At 47.3% G+C, this 20,987-nt stretch overlaps 1 protein-coding gene across 1 annotated transcript in view; it reads right to left on the bottom strand.

Moving 5' to 3' along the window:
• CFAP221 (cilia and flagella associated protein 221) overlaps positions 1-20,987 on the bottom strand; it is a 69,496-nt gene that overhangs the window by 19,735 nt on the left and 28,774 nt on the right. Inside the window, exons 6-18 of the mRNA XM_040979175.1 lie at positions 18,154-18,257; positions 15,432-15,591; positions 13,624-13,744; positions 13,427-13,538; positions 13,139-13,247; positions 11,368-11,455; positions 9,588-9,677; positions 8,427-8,525; positions 5,017-5,122; positions 2,747-2,877; positions 1,241-1,321; positions 588-695; positions 348-482 (exon numbers count right to left, since the gene is read on the bottom strand). Of these exons, the coding sequence (XP_040835109.1) occupies positions 348-482; positions 588-695; positions 1,241-1,321; positions 2,747-2,877; positions 5,017-5,122; positions 8,427-8,525; positions 9,588-9,677; positions 11,368-11,455; positions 13,139-13,247; positions 13,427-13,538; positions 13,624-13,744; positions 15,432-15,591; positions 18,154-18,257 (1,444 nt within the window). The remainder of the gene's footprint in view (positions 1-347; positions 483-587; positions 696-1,240; positions 1,322-2,746; positions 2,878-5,016; positions 5,123-8,426; positions 8,526-9,587; positions 9,678-11,367; positions 11,456-13,138; positions 13,248-13,426; positions 13,539-13,623; positions 13,745-15,431; positions 15,592-18,153; positions 18,258-20,987) is intronic.

Below are 20,987 nucleotides of genomic sequence, written 5' to 3'. Positions count from 1 at the left end.
TGGGAGACCCAGAAGGAGCTTTTGGCTCCTTGCTTCGGACTGATTCAGTTCTGGCCATTGTGGTCATTTGGCAGGTGAACCAGAGGATAGAAGATTTTTCTGTGTAACTCTGATGTTCAAGTAAAACTGATAAATCTTTTTTTTTTTAAATGTGGAAATGGTAAACACATAAAAAGGTTGATCTCTTCCAAACAGTAAATCCCTGTCAAGCCATCTCACAGGTGTGATATGCCACTGAAAGCTTCCAAAGAGAACACATACACCCCAATGAACAGTTCTGCTTCTTGTAGAGTAATGGATGAAACAGGCGAACAAAGAACACAAGACTTCTACTGGTTGTTACTTACAAAAACATAGAGCGGGTCATACTCCACAGACATGGCCAAGGTCTCGGGCGGCTTCATTCTCAAGATGGCGTCTGTGCTGGAGGGCTGGGCTGGGCAGCCCTGCTTGGGAAGGGCTATGACAGTGGTGGCTTCATCCTGAACAAGAACCATGAGCATCAGTGGGTTTGCAGAACCAGGACAGGAAGGGACAGGTGGTGGACTTGGGGTGGGTAGGTGCTTCCATGGCTGGGGACCTCCTACCTCAGCTCCCTGCTTCAGGGGCCGGGCAAGCTTCTGTGACCTGTAGCTTGTGTAAGCCTGGTGGACAGAGAAGGGCTGGTAGTTCTTGATTTTGTATAGCTGAGGAACCTGAGGGTGAAAGGAGACACCAGGTGACCCATTGGCTGGCTTTGGGGATGTCTCAGTCACAGAGCCATCTGGTGCTGAGAGATGGGCATTACTGGCATTGGCCTTGGTGGGATGGATACCTGCTCCAGGGCCCAGAGCACACCTGTGTGCACGCAATCCCCTCCCCGCCCCCAATGCGGCTGAACTGTGGACATCTGCCAAGATACTTCCATTTAAGAAAACAGAAACTCAAATGGACTTCAAGCAAGGCTGACCAACTCTCCCACACTTTCACCTCGTTTTTTTCTTGATATGTCTAATGCATATCGGCTAGCCAGCTTCATGTGTGTGTAATATATGGTAGACTCACCAAATATCCACTTTGGAAATAAGTCTTTGGCACCTCCCACATTCTATAAAATAATAGTGGAGACACACACACGTACACACACACACGGCATAATCCACCAACAGGACCAAACTAGCACGCTGATGCAATCCAAATTCAACAGGGTTGCTCCCTTCTGAAGCAATCCAATGAAGTGATACTATGTGATGCAGCTCACCTGTAGATTGAAGAAGGAGTAACTCTGCTTGATTTGAATCTCATAGGACTTAATTGGAACTGGTCCCAGGCCATCAGGAGCCTAAGACAGGAAAATCAAAAGACACACCAAAAGTGGCAGGTCATTGACGCTGAGCGGAATCGGCCATGCATCTATCCCCCGCTACATCTGTTGGAAAGACTCCATGAACATTTCTATACAAGCATCCCTCAGGGGCAGCCCTGCTTCTCTGTCCCTTCACACTTCTTCTGCTTTGCCTCTAGCACCACGTCCTGAGAGCTCCCTAAAGATACTTCCTGCATGCTAAGACACCACCTCCAGGATCCCTGGAGTAGGTGGGCCCCCAAATAGCACGTTTTCCTAGTGAGCTGGAGACACTGCCATGCAGATCCCATGGGGCATCATGCCAGTGATTCTGAGATAGCTCCCGGCTTTGCAGGTGCTACATGTGGAGGATAGGGCATCGTATTGTTTATCACAGGCGTTTGCGAGTTCTCTCTTGGCAGACAACCATCCTGAATGTTGCTGTTTCCAGCACCCCTGACCAATGGGGGAGTCTTGGCCACGCGAAGTGAAATACCACGTGAAGTGGGCAAGCTTCGCACTGGGTCCTAATTACGGAGTGGCAGGTATTTATTATCGCGTGGAAATCACGGGCTAATTATACCCTAGCATTGGCATACTCTGACACCTTTAAATAACTTAATCATTTGATGCAAAAAACAACACCCGCAAGTTGTCAGTTCAGTCCCACAACTCTTGGAGGGAGTAAACCGACACACTTAATACCAAAAGGATACCAACGGCAAGCCTGTTTTTCTTTAAAAGGAAAAAAAATCTTTTGCACTTGCGGCTAGGATTTAAGCACAGCTTTTATTACTCCCTGGGTGAACTTGAGGCATACTTTATGATGACTGCTCTTTGCATTTTCTGCCTCAGTTTCCTCACCAGTAAAAGGATGAATTTATCTTACAGATTTCGTAACAACTAAATGGTAAGACACTGCTTGTTGTATCGTAAATGCAATGGAAGGGTTTATTATTTTTGTGAGAAGGAGAAAGGATAAGCTGTTACGTGGGGGGAAGAGAAAAAGAGAGAGCGAGAGAGACAGAGAAAAGGGTGTGGGGAGAGGAGGTGAATTGGAATTGTGAACCTGGAGGGTCAGATTGTAACATTCTGGGCCTGCACTCCTTCCCTGGTAAGCCAGCCTCAAACCTAGCAGTAGAGTAGAGCCTGCCCCATCAGTCTCGCCAGTCCTCTTGAGCCCAGTTGCCAAGCAGTAGGTGGTACGGCTTAGGGCTCATGCTGGGGCCTGGCTGGAAAGCACCCAGCTCAGGCTACCTGGGAACCCTCATGGAGGTGCCCGCGAAGCAGGTGCAAGGCCAACAGCAGCTGGGATCCTTGATTTCTAGTTCCCCTGGGCCCAGGCCTGTCTCCAGATAGCAGGTAGGTAGGGGCTTTTACAAATGATAACCCGGTGACAGTGCCCAGCCCCGCGGCACCCACCAGCTCGTTGGAGTCCTCAGTGGGGCTGTAGGATGGAAAGGCGAAGGGCAGCACCTGCTGGGGCGACACTGAGAAGCGACTGCAGTAATCATCCTGGCCCGAGCCCGGCAGGCTCTTGGGGGGATTCCTGTCTTTGGGTGAAAAAACAAAACAGTCTCTTAGGAAATGCTTCGGATATTTTGCTGTGAAAACATCATCATCTTTAGTTGCATGCTACCCCATGCCAAGTCAAAAAGAATAGTCAACAGGATGTGGTTAAGAACTAGCATTTTCTAACATATTGGTCACTCAATACCATGTCAGTTAACTCCATAATGTTGTGAACTGTTGTTAATGTTATGTTATGGCTTTTAATTGGTCGGAACGATATTCTGCCAGTTCTACTTTCAGACCAGAGATGGTCTCCCCAGGAAACTGTTGAATTGATCTGGATAATGAGACACTGGACTCTATGCATGGCACATGCTTACAATGTAAGAAGCATGACTGGATTTGAACTGTAATACTGCAATAAGGTGGAGTAATCTACTATGGTGGGAGGGTAAGGGGAGGGGTTGGGGCCACCTCAGAGCCTATGAAACGATGTCATAAAATGAAATGCAATAAAATGAATAAATAAATAAATAAAATTTGTTTATTTGAAGACAGAATGACAAAGAGAGAGAAAGAGAAGGAGAGAGTGGGAAAAAGAGAGAGAGATCTTCCATTCATTGGGTTACTCCCCCAAATGCCCACAGTAGTCAGGACTAGGCCAGACTGAAGCCGGAAGACTGAAACTCCATCCAGATTCCTTATATGGGAGGCAGAGGCCCAAGCACTTATACCATCATTGGCTGCCTTCCCAGCAGCAAGGAGCTGGATCAGAAGCTGAGCAGCTGGGACGTCAACTGGTCTCTGATAAGGGATGCCAGCACCATGAGTAGCAATTTACGCCATTATGCCAAAATGCTGGCTCCCTTCTCCTCCAGGCTTCCAAGTTTTTATTGCATTTTTACTTCCTGAAAGCTATAGTTCCTGACTCAAGTAACTCTGATGAATTCAGCAAAGGTGAAGGTTAATGAAAGGAGTCAAGAAAAAACCTTTGGGCCCAGTGGCTAAAGCCTCACCTTGCACACACCAGGATACCATATATGCACAGGTTTGTGTCCTGGTTGTTTCACTTCCCATCCAGCTCCTTGCCTGCTCCCTGGGAAAGCAGTGGAGGATGGCCCAAAGCCTTCGGATCCTGCACCCACATGGGGAGTGAACCAGCAGATAACATGATCTACCTCTTTGTTTGTAGACCTACCTTTCCAATAAAAATGAATACATCTTTTTTAAAAAAAGCAAAGCAAAAAGAAAGACCCTTTGTAACTATTCACACATAACTCACTTTTTAAAAAATAAAAAACATTGCTTTGTTAGAAACTTTTCATATCAGAGACAGAAATAATACAGGAGAAAAAAAGTAAGTAATTTAAATGCTATGGACATTCTGGGAAAAAAAAATTACACAGGCAGATCGTGAGGGAGGAGTGGGGGAGGGAGTGTGGCTAGCCCCCTTGGGAGGACACAACAGTGTAAGGTGCTGGCTACGGAGGGGAGAAGACTGGGGAGGCCCAGAAGGGTCAGGTTGGCCCAGTGATGGGAAACAAGCCCACCAGGAGAAAGAGTAGGGCATGGCTTCGGGGCTTCTGGAAACTTCCAGAGACACCAACTGCTCTAAGGGTGGGGGTGCTGGAATTGTAAACAATGTGGGATGACCAAGAGGTCCCCATGCCACAACTTGGGGAATCTGTGAATGAATGTGTGTGTCTCCACCTGGTAGAGCAAGAGTTTCATGGGTGTGACTTCGGATCTGGAGGTGGACCAATTGCTCAGAGTGGTCCAGGCGGAGGGGAGCCAGGGTGGTCAAAGGGTCTGGATAAAAGGGAGGAGAAGGGGAGGAAGATGCAACTGGTGGCCGAAGCACTGGCATGAGAGTGACTGAGAAAGGGGTCACCAGCCAAAGAGCACCAGCCACCTCCAGATGCCGGCCAAGGCGTCCCGAGCCCCAGCTGCCCACACCCAGGCAGAGGTCAAGATCTTTCATCTCCAACAGTGAGACTATATGCTCATATTGCTTTATGCCATGACATTGGTGGTGACCAGATCCTGCGGTAACAGAAAATGGATGTGTGCTGTTCATGAGAACATTTTGTGTCTCTATAGCTAACATGCCGGGGCGGTGGGAGGGAGTGGTGGAGACAACGGCACCCAGTCCTGTGGTTCTCCACAGCCGTGTACATTACCTTTCTCCAGAGACTGCTTTTTCTTATTGAGCTTTCTCACCATGCTCTCTGTGACCATCTCACGAATAGCTGCTAGCATGGCCAACAGGCGTCGCTGAACCATCACCTGGAATGGCGAACAAGAATGACTTCCCATCATGGGTGGGTGGTTGCTTATGTTGGTCCTCACCCCAAGTATCTCTTTTCTGTATTCTGATCACAATGAAAGAGCCTAGATCACCACTCTAAGAAGTTACCAGGAGACTGACAGTGGGCTGCTCGGGACCTAACCTTGAGGTCTTCAAGGTCTGCGACAACAAAAGAACAAGCTGTCGTCTGGCCTTGTCACCACTCAATTTATGAGAGCTGCTTTTCTCCTAATTCCAGGATGGAAAGAGTGACTCGTTCTATATTCGTCTCTTCTGGATCGAGCTGAATGGACACACTTCCGCTGTGTTATTTTTGGAGGCAAAGGCCAAGTGACACAAATGATTCTGTCACAGCAGGGTTGTGAGAGAGAGGGCAGTGCCACCTTCATGCCCCTGAACTTTGTGCTCACAGGACTAGGACTGCAGGAGCGTGCCACCTGCTCACAGAGTTGCAGCTGAAGGCACCATGTGTTCAGGGACTCATACTATTTCCCATGGTATAAGCAAGTGTAGGCTTAAAAAACAACTTATGGACCCAGTACATGGCTCAAGCGCTGGGATCCCATGTGGGCGCCAGTTCACGTCCCAACTGCTCCACTTTACATACAACTACCTGTTTGTGGCCTGGGAAAGCAGTGGAGGATGGCGCCAGTCTTTGGGACCATGCACCCACATGGGAGACCCAAAAGAAGCTCTTGACTACTGGCTTCAGATTGGCTCAGCTCCTATCATTGTGGCCATTTGGGGGAGTGAAACAGTTGATGGAAGATTTTCCTCTCTGTCTCTTTTCTTTCTGTAAATCTTATTTTCCTTTCCAATAAAAACAGATTTTTAAAATTATTATTAAAAAGGAGAGCTCATAGCACAACGGGATTCAAAGATTTGTCCGGGTGTGTGGCCCTTTGGAACCCCACACAGCGTTAGGTTTCCTTGGCATGTGCTGTTCCATGATCTTGTAGAGGGTTTCCTTTGCATTATTAAGCAGCTCCCCCATGCTCAGTGCTAGACAAGACATCAGACACACAGTGGCGGAGTCACCCTTCACCAGCACCTGCAGCAAGCACCTGGATGGCTAAATAGGGTAAACAGGCATGGAGCAAACCAAACCAGAACAGAGGCATGAAGAGGGGGCTGGGAGGGCTAGAACCAGGGAGAAGGGTCTGCCCACTTAGGTGCAAATGATGTAGGGCTTTGGGGAGAGGCTCTCGGACAGGTGAGATCTGACCCAGATGATGAAGGTACAGGTCTTGGGCGGAGAGTTCTGAGGACCAGGGCCTGGTGCAGGAGCTCTAGGGGCAGGTGCGTAAGGGAAAGTGGAACAAGCACACTATGGCAGCCTGAGTACATCTGTGCATTTCCCATTGGAAGCCTTTGGAAGGTTCCAGAAGGGGAGGGTGTGGGTTTTTTTAAAGTTTTGCAAATGCTATTGAGGTGGTTGAGTGGGGCCTGGAAGCAAGGAGACTGTTTGGTCTGGTCTTGGTTGTGGTCTGGGTGGGGAGAGTCTGGGGATCTGGGCTGTGGTTAAAGCTGGGGAGAGGTCAGGAAGTCATTGGGCTGGGGACGTGGGAGGGGACTTCAAAAAGTGTGTGGAAAGTAGAAGTCCAACTAAATTCATTTTGTTGCAAGAAACAAAAACAAAAATTCAATCCACTCAGGTTTTGAAAAGATACATTTTTATGAGCTTTCTGAAGAACCCATATATGCATGGATTTCCAAACTGTTTGGCACCAGGATAATTTGATTTTCAATTCTGTTTCCTAGGACTTTTTTTTTTTTTTTCTTTTGAGACCTTTCACATTGACACTTAGGACTAATGGTCCTTGCTGAGGCACATGAGGACAACATGGAGCCAGCATGCAGAATCGACCCCATAAACACTCACCACATTTGTTGCAGGCTGTGGAGTTGGCCCACCTGTAGCAACCTGGTCAGCCAGACTCCCACTGGTATCTGCCTGCTCTCTGAGGCTGTGCCTTCCTCCCATGGAACACAGCCTTATGCTGCCAGTGCCCAGCATTCTGAGCCTCTTGGGGCTGCCCCCTCCCTGCCCATCAGCACAAACCATCCAGGTAGAACCCCAGGAGGAGACTGGAGCTTGGGTGAGGAGGTGGTCCCTGGCTGCAGTGGGCATGCTGGGTGCAGACTGAGAGTCCACCCACAAGCCAGCCTGTTTGTCCCTTACCACTCTGCTCACTCATGCCATCCTCACACCCACCCTAGGAGACAACCCTTCATAGTTCCTCCCAGGGTCTAGAGGAGCAAGCTGGAGCACAGAGGTGATGTCACTGGTCAGGATCAGAAGGGTCAGGTAGGCTCAAGGGTAGAGGGCAGAGGCCTGGCTTCTAGGAACTGGGTCTGAACCACCGCACTCCACCTTCTGGAAATGTGGCCCCACCTCCCAGGGATGAGATTTTTCAGATTAAACCTCCTCCTATACTGCCAGCATCCCAGATGGGCACAAGTTTGAGTCCTGGTAAACGCATTTCTGATCCAGCTCTCTACTAATGCACCTGGGAAGCAGTGGAAGAATGGTCCAAGTCCCTGTGCCCCTGTACCCACTTGGGAGTGTTGGATAAAACTTCTGGCTCCTCGCTTCACCCTGACCCAGCCCAAACTGTTGCAGTCATTTGGGGAGTGAACCAGTTGATGGAAGACTCTCTCTGCAACTCTGCATTTCAAATAAAGAAACATTAAAGAAAAGAGGGAAGACAGGGATTTGGACAACATACAGTACAAATATACAGTACAACATATGACACTGTGGACAGTTTAGAGGGTCTCCTTATTCCATCAATTGGCAGGTGAAGCTCAGGAACCTTCATCTGACCCTGACGAAGAGTGAGGAAATGAAATGGGAGAGTGAGGAAGCCACTGAAGGGGGGGGGGGGGGTGGACGTGTCAGAGCCATGACCTTACAACTCTTGCCGGGAGCCTAAGTTGTGTTCTCTAGGAATGCAACAAATCAAAATTCCATCATTTGGGAGGGACTCTGTGACCCAGCTGTTCCATGCTGGAGCACATAGACTCAAGAGAGCTGAAAACTTGGGTAATACAGCATTCACAGCAGACTTGTGCCTAAGCTAAAAGATAGAAACTACTGAAATTGCCATTGACCGACGAATACCTAAGGAAACTATGATAGATCCAGACAATGGAATACTAGCTGGCCAGCAAAAGGAATAAGGATGGATGCAGGCTACCCCACAAATGAAGTCTGAGAATTTGTGATGCTTGCATTGATAATGGAAGAAATCTCCATTTCAGCAGGGAGCTGGGACTCACCTTGCGTGCCGCCTGCTGAAACCGTCTTTGTGCCCGGAATCTGTTGACCCAGGTGTTATTAATGAGTGGGTCAAATTCAGGATGGAATTCCTTGGGTTTCTGTGAAAATAGGATACAAGCATGTTGTGTGTTTAAATGTTAGCTCCTGGCATTGCCATGGAGTCCAGATCCAATAAGACATGCACCCTCAGTGAAGTCATTATGTATGTGCTCTGCTATTTGGCAAGCATTTATTAAGCACCTTTAGCATACTTAGTATTATAAGCTCTGCAGTTAGAGTTGGGAAACGACACTGAAAGACCAGATTTGGGTGGCTAAGATACGGATGATCTAGCTGGGGAACAAGCATTGGGGACCACCCAAGAAAAAAATACATCACTCAAGATCAACTCCACAGGCAGGGGCTGGCATGGCATACAGAATAGAGGGGGAAAGGATAGACAAAGACTACTTGGATTGATTAAGTGTGAGACATGAAGGTTGAAGCCCAGTGCGGCCTTGTATGTAAGAGCTCCTAGCGAGACTCTGTGGCCAGATTCAATGAGGGGGAGAGAACAAGGGGGAAAGATAAATTCAGTGTGGTTAACCCAGTGCAGAAAATGGAGAGAGTGGTGGTGGGAGGTTAGAAAGGTGTTTTCATGGTTGAGATGAAAAGGTGGAGTTCCAAGCAGAAGGCATCAGTGACAGAGGGCATTTGGGTGGAAGAGGTACCACTGTCCCATGTCACGTTGTAAGGGTCATTAGGACAGGAAGCTTGGCATACCCCACGTTTGACCTCTGGTCTGGCATCCTTTATGCCTGTTTGGAGGAAGACCATGGATTTCCTTGCCATCCTCATACCACCCTTGAGCACCAGCAAAGAGGCTGAGAGAAAAGGAAGAGAGAGTGGAGAAAGGACAGAAAGGAGAAGCCAGGGAATGTGACGGTCTCAGCTTCTAGAAAGAGGCATATTTGTGGCGAGTTCTGATGCTTTCCTTGTAAATACACCACCCAGGGTTGGGTAGGGGGGTGGAAAGAAAAGTCCATCTGAAAATTCTCGTGTTATCAAGGGTTAGCGGTCTCTGAGTAAAGTGACTGCCCACAAAGTGTTCTTAGCAGTTCAAGAATAAGCCCCAAAAGAGCAGCCCATGGTAAAATCTCAAGCAAGGCAAGGTCACCCACCTCTTGCAGATTATGCACTACACGCTTCTGGCTCACTTCCGTCTTGAGTCGTTGAAACTCCTCATCCAGGACAGGGTCACCTCTGTCGAGCTGAGATTGACCAAACAGCAAAAAATGTTACAGTGGAATGTAGGGGCATCCAATTCTTGCCCCACCCGAAGAACTGGTGGACAGCAGTGGAGCATGTGGGCAAACCTGGCTGTACAAGTTGGAGCTGGGAGTGGTGCACACACACAGCAGCAGCACGGACTCAATTCCCTCCTTCCAAGGCATTCAAAGCCCACCAGTGGGGTGTCAGGGCACCAGGAAACTACAGGAGTCTACAGCTACAAATTTCATTGGAAAGGAATTAAAATAAGCATCCTTGGGGTCGACCATCTAGTGCACAGTGATTCTTTTCCACTTCCTGGACGGTTGATGTTGAGAGATGGTTTTGGGCCTGGAAGACTACCTGTTCCTTCCCTGGACTAACTATCCCCTCAGTGCCCTCCATCCCTGGCTAATCGCTCTTGGCCTCTTCTCCTTGAAAATCTGTACTCAGACACACAGAGCAAAGCCCATGTAAGGACATGGTGGGAAGATGGCCATCTGGGCTGAGGGTCCTGCCCTGGAAGAAGTCAGCACTGCCAGCTCCTTGATCTTGGACTCCTTCTGACCATGGGAATTGTGAGCAGTGCATGTCAGCTGTTCACAACCTCCAGGGCTGGGGTGATCACTACTGTGGCCTATGCAGATGCTAGGTGCTAATGCTGTGTATCCTACACTCCAGTCCAAACTCCTAAGACGTCAAGTCCCAGCCAAGGGCCAAGCCCCTATGTGGCCTGGGATTCGGCTACTACGGCCATGGGTGGTCCGAGCATCCTCTGCCCTCTCCATTGCCTGGAACTATCAGTCCTTCAGCAGTATAGGAAGGCCATGGGGTTGCTCAGCACCATGGTTCCCATCACTGAACCTACGTGTGCTGCCTAGGTGTTCCTGGGGGCAGCTCACCTCCCTTTCTCCGCTCAACTCCTCTGAGTGTCTCTGACAGGGGACTGTGGCTTGGGTCTGGCTCTGCCCAGGGATCCCCCAGTTTTCCACCTTTGGGTCTCTCTTCATTGTACCTTCAGTGAATAAACATACAAGGGCACCCCAAAGGATCTAGTGCAGTGGCTCAATTAGCCAACTCCTCCCCCTTAAGTGCCAAGATCCCATACGGGTGCCGGTTCGTGTTCTGGTTGCTCAATTCCCCATCCAGTTCCCTGTCTGTGGCCTGGAAGGACAGCAAAGGATGTCTCAACTCCTTGGGACCCTGAACCCATGTAGGAGACCTGAAGGAAGCTGCTGCCTTTTGGCTTCAGAGTGGCTCAGCTCTGGTAGTTGTGGCCCTTAAGGGAGTGAACTAACAGATAGGAGATCTTTCTTTCTGTCCTTTTTTCTGTAATCTGTCTTTCAAAAAAAAAAAAAAAAGATCTTAAAAAAGGGCACCCCATGTTCATCCAGAATTATAGTCTGAAAGTCTGAATCGGCCACTGCCTGCACCCTCACACTCTTGTCTTCTTCATGACTTGTCACGGTTGTCTCATGTCACCCATGCTCTCTCGTGCTTCTGAATCCTCGTGATCCTGGACGCTGGTCTCTCACGGCATGTGTACCTAGCCTTGACTTAGGGGAAAACCACTGCAGTTCTCATCAGCCTCCTCTCCCCCACACTGAACTATTAGTTTTTCTCCTCCTGAGTTGACATTTCACATATTTAAAATATGAGACACACACTACCAAGTGCAGCAGGAATTCTTACCTTGTACTTGTTGTATGCTTTCTGCCGCTCCTCAGTAAGGTCTTTTCTGAGTTTAAAGGACATATGATCTTTACCAAGATGCACCTGCCTGGAGTGAAAACAAAACAAAAAACCCAAGAATTTTTGGAAGCCACCCAGAATATCCATGTCTGATTCTGAAGTGAGATTGACTTCAAAAAGCTCATGGGAAAATGGAGTTTAAAAGATACATTTAGGGACCGGCATTGTGGTGTAGCATGGCAAGCTTCAACCCTGGATGCCAGCATCCCTTATGGGCACTGGTATCAAGTCCCAGATGCTACACTTTCTATCCACTTTCCTGCTGCAAACATGCCTGGGAAAGTAGTGGAAGAAGGTCCTAGTGCTTGGGTCCCTGCACCCATACAAGAGACTCAGAAGAAATTCCTGGCACCTGATTTTGGATTCGTCCAGCTTTGTCTATTGTACCCATTTGGGGAGTGAATCAGGAAAGGAAACTAAGGAGCCAGCGAAACTAAATATCAAGGTCCTGATGTTTAAGCAGACTCTGGATTCTCAGGGCCTCAGGGAGACAGATGACTCAAATCAGAAAGCATGGGGTGTGGCAGAGTCCAGGGACATCGGGGTAAATCTGCCTGTGTACTGACTGCTGTCAGGTGACGTGAATGCCTTGGCGGCACACCTCATGGAGGTGACAATGGGGATGCCAGAGAATGTCCTTGTTCTTAAGCGGTACATGGTCAAGTGCCCAGGGGCAAGGCTTCCTCATGTGCCCGGCTTGCCTTCAGGGAGCTTGGGAAGACCAGATGTCAGGGTGCATGTGTGTACATGCGCATGTGCATTGCCTGCGCACATGCAGCTGTATTCACGTGTATGTACAAGCATATACATGTGTTTGTTTGTATGCACATGTACACATGTGTATATGATGTGTGTGCACATGCATGTGTGTCAGGTGCCCCAGTCACATGGGCAGCAGGAGACAGGCACACCTTGGGAGCCCCTCAAGGTGAGAGTGTGTGGGGCCTGGCACAATAATTAAATTGGCTGATCTTCCCCTTGCAAGCACCAGCATCCCATATTGGTGCCAGTTCATGTCCCAGCTGCTCCACTTCCCATCCAGCTCCCTGCTTGTGGTCTGGGAAGGCAGTAGAGGGTGGTCCAAAGCCTTGGGACACTGTACCCACATGGGGAACCCAGAAGAAGCTCCTGGCTTTGGATCAGCTCAGCTCTGGCTGTTGCGGCCATTTGGGGAGTAAACCAGTGAATGGAGGCTCTTTCTCACCATCTCTCCTTCTCTCTATAAATCTGTCTTAATTTTTTTTAAAGTAAAAATGTATCTTGTTGTGTCTGGGAAGTGCGAATGCGGGGCTGCAGCACAGGCGGCCACCCCAGTCCACACTTTAGTGGCATGTCTGTAACTCCATGTGAGACCAGAACACACAGCTATGCATGTGATGCGCTGGCTCTATTCTGACAAGGCCTCTGGGGGCCAATGGAACAGGCCATGAGGGCTGCTGGTGGGAAGGTGGTGGGAAGGGCTGGGATGAGAACTGGGATGTGCAAGACACTCAGACTTCCCCCAGGGGCCAGAGGTGGGTGTGGGTAGCAGAAAGCAGGAGCCCCATTCACTAAGGCTTGTGATCCACTTGTGTTCTGAATTGTTGGGTCGCATTAAGGAAAGCATGTGGCTTGGTTGTGTTTGTTTATTCCCGTGAGAATCCTCACTCTGAAACAGAAATCCAGTCCTCCACTGGATCTCTCTGGCTGCAAGCGGCTGCTCCGGACTCACCACTTGAGGTGATTCTGCATTTCCTCATGAGCGTCTTGTCTGACTTTCTGTTCAAACAGCGCCTCCTTCATCTGTCTGGTTTTGGAAATCTCAGTGCCTTGGTCCAAAACTGCAAGTGGAAGCAAACTGCCATTAGATCAGTAATTGAATCAGCCTCCCTGGCTGAGAGAGACAGACCCATTTCTCATGGCAGAGCCTATTAGCTGTCTTGAGGAAATCTTGTTGTTCATCAATAATTCATGTCACCAACAGCCACCATCCCCAATCCGCCCACGGGTTGCCAGTTACCTTCTCGTAATTCTTTGATCTTGAGTTTTCCTGGTTCTTGGTTTAAAACAGTGGCCACGGCAAAGGGATTTGATAGATCAGCTGGAAACCTCAAGTTCTGGTACTCGATCTCCTGTGAGAGAAGTCAGTTGGAAATCTGTGTTACCTGGCTGGTCTGTCGTCCCACGTGGCATGTGGTGGGGACCCTGCCCATTCACCTTAATCTTTTGAGGAGGTTTCTTGGCTGGGGGTCGGCAGAAGTGCCTGTGTATGTTGGCTTTTTCTTGGGGAGCATTCACTTTCTTAGAGAGGGTGTTTAGTCGTTCAAACTCTTCTAATCTACAGTTCAAAACAGATGTTAAATTCGTATGTAAGCTGATAACTTGACACTCCTATTTTTACATTCCTTCCAATCATCTCGTTGACCTTCAGTCCATTTGTACACTGTCCCCCCCCAAATTAAATGTGTGTGTCAGAACAATGATCTACTAAAATAAATGTGCCATCATATGTTAGAGCATATTAGAGTATGGTTACATACGTGTGTGTACAGAGCCCGTTGGGACAGGCACCATGGCACAGTAGGCTAATCCTGCACCTGTGGTGTCAGCAACCCATATGGGTGGCAGTTCCAGTCCTGTCTGCTCCACTTTTGATTCAGCTTCCTGCTAATGACCTAGGAAAGCAGTGGAGGATGTCCCAATCCTTGGGCCCCTGCACCCATATAGGAGACCCATAGGAAGGTCCTGGCTCCTGGCTTAGATCAGCTCAGCTCCAGTCATTGTGGTTATTTAAGGCAAAGCCACCTATGTGCGGCAGCACGTGCTGCAAGGTGGCAGTCACAATCTGCTTCTGGTGATCTGATGTCAGAACACTTCTCTTGGGTTTAACTCTGTTTGCCTTTGGGCCCCAGGGGATTTTATTTTTACTCTGGGTTCCATAGCTAATCATGATTGACTCAGGATTTTAAGGAGGGTAATCCTCCTTATATTTAACACCAATGTGGAGTTATTTTATATTCAGGCATGAGGTTGATAGATGAGGTTTAATGTATTTAATACGTTCAACATTCATGTGTGAAGGGAAGGAGAGGGAACTCAATTGATTTCTTTATCACTCTAAAAAATACTGATCAGGGATGGCAGCTGAAGTACCAAGGGTTCAGCTAGTGTTTGGGATGCCCACAGACTATATCAAATTTTGGGTTTGAGTCCCAGCTGCTCTGCTTCTGATCCAGGTTCTTGCCAATGCACCTAAGAAGGCAGTGAATGATGGTCCCAATACTTGAGTACCTGTTACCCACCTAGGAGACCTGCGCGGAGTTCCTGGCTCCTGGTTTTAGCCTAGCTTAGCCTTGGCTGTTGTAGCCATTTGTGGAGCAAACCAGTGGGTATAAAGTCTCTCTTTTTCTCTCGTTCTGTGACTCTGCCATTATATATATAATATGATATAATATATAATGAATATATAATATAATATAAAATGACTAATATAATATATAATACATAAAATAAACCAATAATAATATAATAATGTGATAATATATAACACTATAAAATAAATAATAATATAATATATAATAAATAAAACAAACACATATATATGAAAATCTTCACCTATAATTTTGTTGGTCTGAATTTATTAAACTTCCAAGTAGACAGTGATACATGCACATGGTCAAATAGCTGGCACTGGACCTGGACAAAGCCAGGAGCCTGGAGCTCAATCTGGGTATACCAAGAGGTGACAGGGACCTGACAGGTAGAATTACCACCTGCTGCCTCCTAGGGTCTATAAGAACCAGAAGCTGGATTTGGAAGCAGAGCAAGGACTCAACCTAAGCACTCTGACTTTAGGATGTGAACCTCCCAAAGAGCATTTTGACTGCTACTCTGAACATCTACCCCTCTACTAACTTTGTGATAGGGTTCTAGCAGGTATATATATAGAGAGAGCTGAATGGAGAAGAATTGGATGCCAAAAAAAGCATTGAGAATAAACAAAACCATCCCAAAGAAGTCCATACGGCAAGGCCATGTTGGGGTAGCAGGTTCCGGTGAAGACGCATTGGTAGGGCTGGGAGTTGAACTCTGAGATCCACAGTTGCATCTTTATCTGTGCAGTTCCATACTGAAAGGGTGTAAACTTGACTGTCACATTCGTCTTTCCGTTGGCTGGGATTATTCCTGAAAGGAAAGAAAGGGTGAGAAGGTGGGATACCCTCTCTTTGCCACCATAGTTCAAGAGGTACAAGCCTGAGCTTCCTGTTTTTAACATTGGCTTTTCTTTAAATGCACCTGAATCAACCTCCACACGTGTATCCTGAGCTCATGTATTCTTCACTGCATTCATCTTTTGTCATCATTGTTTGGTGATGTCCACTATATAAACATGCACCTGTTCATCTGCATTAGCAGTTCAGGGTACAATTCCCAGAACCACAGCCTTGAAACCAATGACTAGATACTGTAAATGATAAGGAAAGACAATCACACACACACACACACAGAGTTTGTGCCCAAATAATTCAGTTTCTTATAGTTTCATGTGTGATTTGATTCTCTCCTTTTAGATCTTTAGGATGGACTTTCACATTGTGCCTTATTCTTCCTTCATACATTTGGTGCCAATGGGGTTTAGCATGTATAGAAAGCTCTCAACAAACAGGGGAAGAAGGGAAGAGAAGAGGGAGGGTCAATGCGCAGGTGTGATGGGGGCTAAGGTTCTCTTTGACTTTCACTAAGGACCCTTTCGTTTGCTCTCCAAACCAGACCTACCATCCCTGAATATTTGGTCCTTCCATTGTTCTTGCCCAGCCCTCCTTGTGCCTTGCACACCCTCCTGTCCGTGTGCTCCCTTCTCACTTCTCTCTCTCTCTTTCTCTTTCTCTCTTTCTCTCTCTCCCCCTCTTTCTCTTCTTTGTTTGCTCACCCATAATCACTATTCATTCATGCAGATATCCGAGCATCTACTGAGCACCAGTTCTGTGCCAGGGCACTGATTTAGGCCCTGGAGATACAACAATAAACCAAACACAGTCTTGGAACTCCTGGAGTATGTATTCCATCCAACAAAAAGAAAGGAACAAATCAATGTCACACATGGAGCCAAGTCGTGACCACAAACAAGAGCAGCCAAGCCGGCCATGGACCAGTAGGTGTGGCTGAGATGTATGTAACACGTGGAGACAAGGATGGATGGGGAGGCTCCCTGGCTATGAGAGGATGGAGACGAGGGCTGAGGGACAGGACTTGGCTTTTGGTGCTCCCTAGGTCTGACTTTTGCCTTGCCTATGGCTTGTAGGGATTATCTTGTTGTTATGGTCTGCCTTCCCCGGTGGCTCTCAGAGACAAGTCCCAGAGTTCCAGTGAGGACAGAGGGCCTGGATGGGACAGGTGGTGGGCTTCCTCTTCCTCATAAGTGTCTCTTCTCCAGTCTAGGTGAAGATCAAGGAGCCAGCACTCCCTCCCCTCCACACTTTGTAGGACAGACCTTTGTAACCCCTCCAGGGTGGGAGGGAAGGTTCTGCTTGTACTTGCGCAGACTTGGAGGCCAGTTGGAGTGGATTCAAGTACCTCCTTCATCACTTGCACTGGAATGGCCCAAGACGAGGAAGGTAACCTGACTGTGACTCACTTCCACATCTGTGAGATGGAAATAATGACTGCTGTACTTGGTGCAGTTGTGGTGCAGATTAAATGTGTTTGTGTCTTACTTAGGAGGCACCCAGGGTGTAACAATCTCCAAGTTTTACAATCATTATTATCCTGAAAAGTTTATTGTGAGAATATTCAACTACACTTAAAGTTGGAAATATTATTTTCTTTAGTATAATTTTAATAACCAGTTATTTTCCTTTCTTTTTAAAGCTCCAAACACCTGGAAACAATAAACCTCTTCTCTCTGGAAAGAAAATGAAGCCCTATTTTTCTTGACAATATGAGTAGTAGGTATCCTGTATTGAAAAAAAAAAAAAACACTCCACTTCTCCAGAAAACAATCTCTTTGGATTTCATAATTTAGAAGTAATTCAAAATATCTGCTATGAACATTTGTTTTTTTGACAAAATATGTGCTCGCAATGACAGGAGAGTTAGCAATCAACGAACACCCAGATTTGTAACAAAACTGCTTTAGCATTCATCTCAGACTGCTGCATACAAATATTTCAATCCTAGACCCACACAGCAAGAGACGGAGGGACACTGGGAAGCAGAAATCAGTCCAGGTGCATACTTTCACTTTCAAAGGTGAGGGAACCTACTTCCCAACCCTAGAGGTGGGGGCTTTCTTCGGGACATGCAAAGGCCATCTTTCCCGCCGGGTAGGAGGCAAATTCCTTAGACACATCACTAAGCCTCTGAAAGCTGGGAAGACCGTTTCTGATACCCCTGTGATTCAATTAAAAGGCAAATGTAAAGCCAGGGACATATTAAGAGCCCAAATCAGAATGAGACCTAACTAACTGTTCATGTCAAGTCTTGACCTTAACCAAAACTTACCTGCATATTTTTATGAATGATCTGCATTGTTTGCATTATTCAAGAGTACCCTTATTCCCAAATGCCCAATCCCAATCTATATCACGCCAGACAGCTGGAATTCGCTACCCTTACCCATATGAACAGAGTTGTACCTTCAAATGTGGCTTATTCTTTCTATAGGAACTGGAGACCTACTCTTTCGGTCCCCTGTGCGATCCAAGGAACTTCAAGGAATGAGCACCCGGAGGTGTTTCCTCTCCTTACCTTTTGTTGGCTCAACCACAAAGGCCTGATGCGACTCAATCAAGGTGATGTGGAATTCAAAATCCACAGGGCAACTGCACTGCAGAGGAATCACATAGGTTTTGCTACAAAGGAGATGGGCAAAAATAAACAGAATGAAAAAAATTATGATTTTTCTTATTAACTAGCTCCTTCAGTAGTAAGGGAGACTCAACATACACAATGAACAAAAATGGCAGCATCCAACACAGATCTAGCTGGAAACTATTTCTCTAAGGAATTTGATCCCATGAGGTAATGAGATGGTTATCCCCATTTTCTTTTCTTTTTAAAAATGTATTTATAGGGCTCAGTGCGGTGGCCTATTGGCTAAAGTCCTCACCTTGAAAGCGCTAGGATCCCATATGGGCACCAGTTCTAATCCTGGCAGCTCCACTTCCCATCCAGCTCCCTGCTTGTGGCCTGGGAAAGCAGCTGAGGATGGCTCAAAGTCTTGGGACCCTGCATCCATGTGGGAAACCCAAATGAAGTTCCTGGATCCTGGCTTCGGATTGGCATAGCACCGGCTGTTGCAGTCACTTGGGGAGTGAATCATCAGATAGAAGATCTTCCTCTCTGTCTCTCCTCCGCTCTGTATACCTGACTTTCCAACAAAAATAAATCTTTCAAAAATGTATTGGGCCCGGCGCGGTGGCGCAAGTGGTTAAGGTCCTCGCCTTGCACGCCCGGGATCCCATATGGGCGCCAGTTCTAATCCTGGCAGCCCCGCTTCCCTTCCAGCTCCCTGCCTGCGGCCTGGGGAAGCAGTCGAGGACAGCCCAAGGCTTTGGGACCCTGCACCCCCGTGGGAGACCCGGAAGAGGCTCCTGGCTTCGGATTGGCATAGCATCGACCGTTGCGCTCACTTGGGGAGTGAATCATGGGACGGAAGATCTTCCTCTCTGTCTCTCCTCTCTGTATATCCGCCTTTCCAATGAAAAAATAATAAAAATAAATCTTTAAAAAAATCTATTTATTTTTATTGTAAAGGCAGACAAAAATGGAGAGAAGGAGACAGAGAGAAGGATCTTCCATTCACTGGTTCACTCCCCAATGGCCACAATGACTGGAGCTGAGCCAATCCAAAGCCAGGAGCCAGGAGCTTCTTCTGGGTTTCCCATGCAGGTGCAGGAACCCAAGGACTTGGGCTGTCCTCCACTGCTTTTCCCAGACCACAGGCAGGGAGCTGGATGGCAAGTAGAGCATCCGGGACATGAACCGATGCCCATATGGAATCCTGGCTCTTGCAAGGTGAGGATTAGCTACTGAGCCATCATGCCAGGGCCTATCCCCATTTTCAGAAGAGGAAATTGAGAAACAAGAGAGGGGAGGTGGTCCCCACAAGGTAGCATGGCTCAGACTGAATGCAAATTGGCCATGATCGTTGGTGTCTACACTGCCACCATGGTCTTGCTCATCCTTTCCCTGATGTGTACACTAGCAGCACTCCTTTGCTGCCTCAGGAGTACTGGGAGGTCTAGACCACAGAGACTCTGAGTATTAAGAAAGAGGTAATCCCTACCCCCTCCCACCACACTACACATAGTTAGGCCTCAAGCATCCTAGGAAATATTGGGCCAACAGGCTGTGGAGAAAGCTCAAGGGAATCCTCAAACTTGGTAGAACTTGGAACTGGAGCCCTTTCCAGCAGGCACTGGGTGTCCTACATGGCTCTTGAGACAGAGTTTCCAGTTCCCTTGCAGTTCCCTTGCAGTAGGGGAAAGTTGTGCCCCTTTCCAATCATCCGGCTTCTCCTTGCACCTGCCATTTTGCTTTCTTCCTCTCCTTTCTTGTCACTCTGGCTTTCAAATAAATAAATAAATAAATAAATCCTTAAGAATGCATTATCTTTTGGACCCGGTATGGTAGCCTAGTGGTTTAGGTCCTCACCTATGTTTTTTTTTTTTTTTTTTTTTTTTTTAGCATTGTAAGAATTGCAGTTCCCATCCATCCTTCCTGTCTCCTCCACCTGTTCCTTCCTCCCCAGTGGGGGAAGACCTATGCTGCTATCATTGTCAGTCATTGCCACACAATTTAATCACGTCACTATAGGCTGATGTACTTATTTATTTATCTATTTATTATTTATTACATTGCATTATGTGACACAGTTTCATAGGCTCTGGGATTCCCCCAACCTCTCCCCGTGTCCTCCCCCCATGGTGGATTCCTCCACCTTGTTGCAGTATTATAGTTCAAATTCAATCAAGATTCTTTCATTGCAATGCTGATGTACTCATAACATACATACTTCCCACAGCAAGGATCTGCAAATTGCTAATTCTTGTTTGGCACCAGGGTTCTGACAGGTAAAGTTCTGCTCATTTATTGTAACTAGAGGCAAGCATCCCATGCCGAGTCTACTGGTGTGGGTGCATCTCCTCTCTGACTGATGGACTTTTGGGCAGATGGCACTTTCTCACCATCACAACGTGGATGCAAACGGCCCAGTGTACCTGTCACAGTGCTGTTCCAGGGACGACAGAAAAGTGGAATGGCTAAGTTCTACTGAAGTAAAACAAACAACTCCACCACATATGGCCTGCGTGGTCTTCAGAGCTCCTTTCAGCTTACAGCTCAGGATTTTCTGCAGATTGCCAGCATGTGAAGATCTCAGACACTAGACCAGCCTGATATGAGTTAAAATGTCATTTTGTTCTATTTCAACTCCTCTTTCTTACAGGCCAAAATCACTTGTATCTCTGGGAATTTCTTTGGGTTTCTTCTTCCACGAATTACCTGTATATATCTACCATATATTTCCCATCAGGTGGATTTATTCTTTAATCTATTTGTCAATTTTGACATTCCTTTTG

The sequence above is a fragment of the Ochotona curzoniae genome, unplaced genomic scaffold (genome assembly GCF_017591425.1).
Source record: "Ochotona curzoniae isolate NIBS_2020 unplaced genomic scaffold, NIBS_Ocur_1.0 contig_3037, whole genome shotgun sequence".
Lineage (NCBI taxonomy): Eukaryota > Metazoa > Chordata > Mammalia > Lagomorpha > Ochotonidae > Ochotona > Ochotona curzoniae.
Note: the sequence above shows the minus strand (reverse complement) of the source record. Positions and strands in the feature narration are given on the sequence as shown.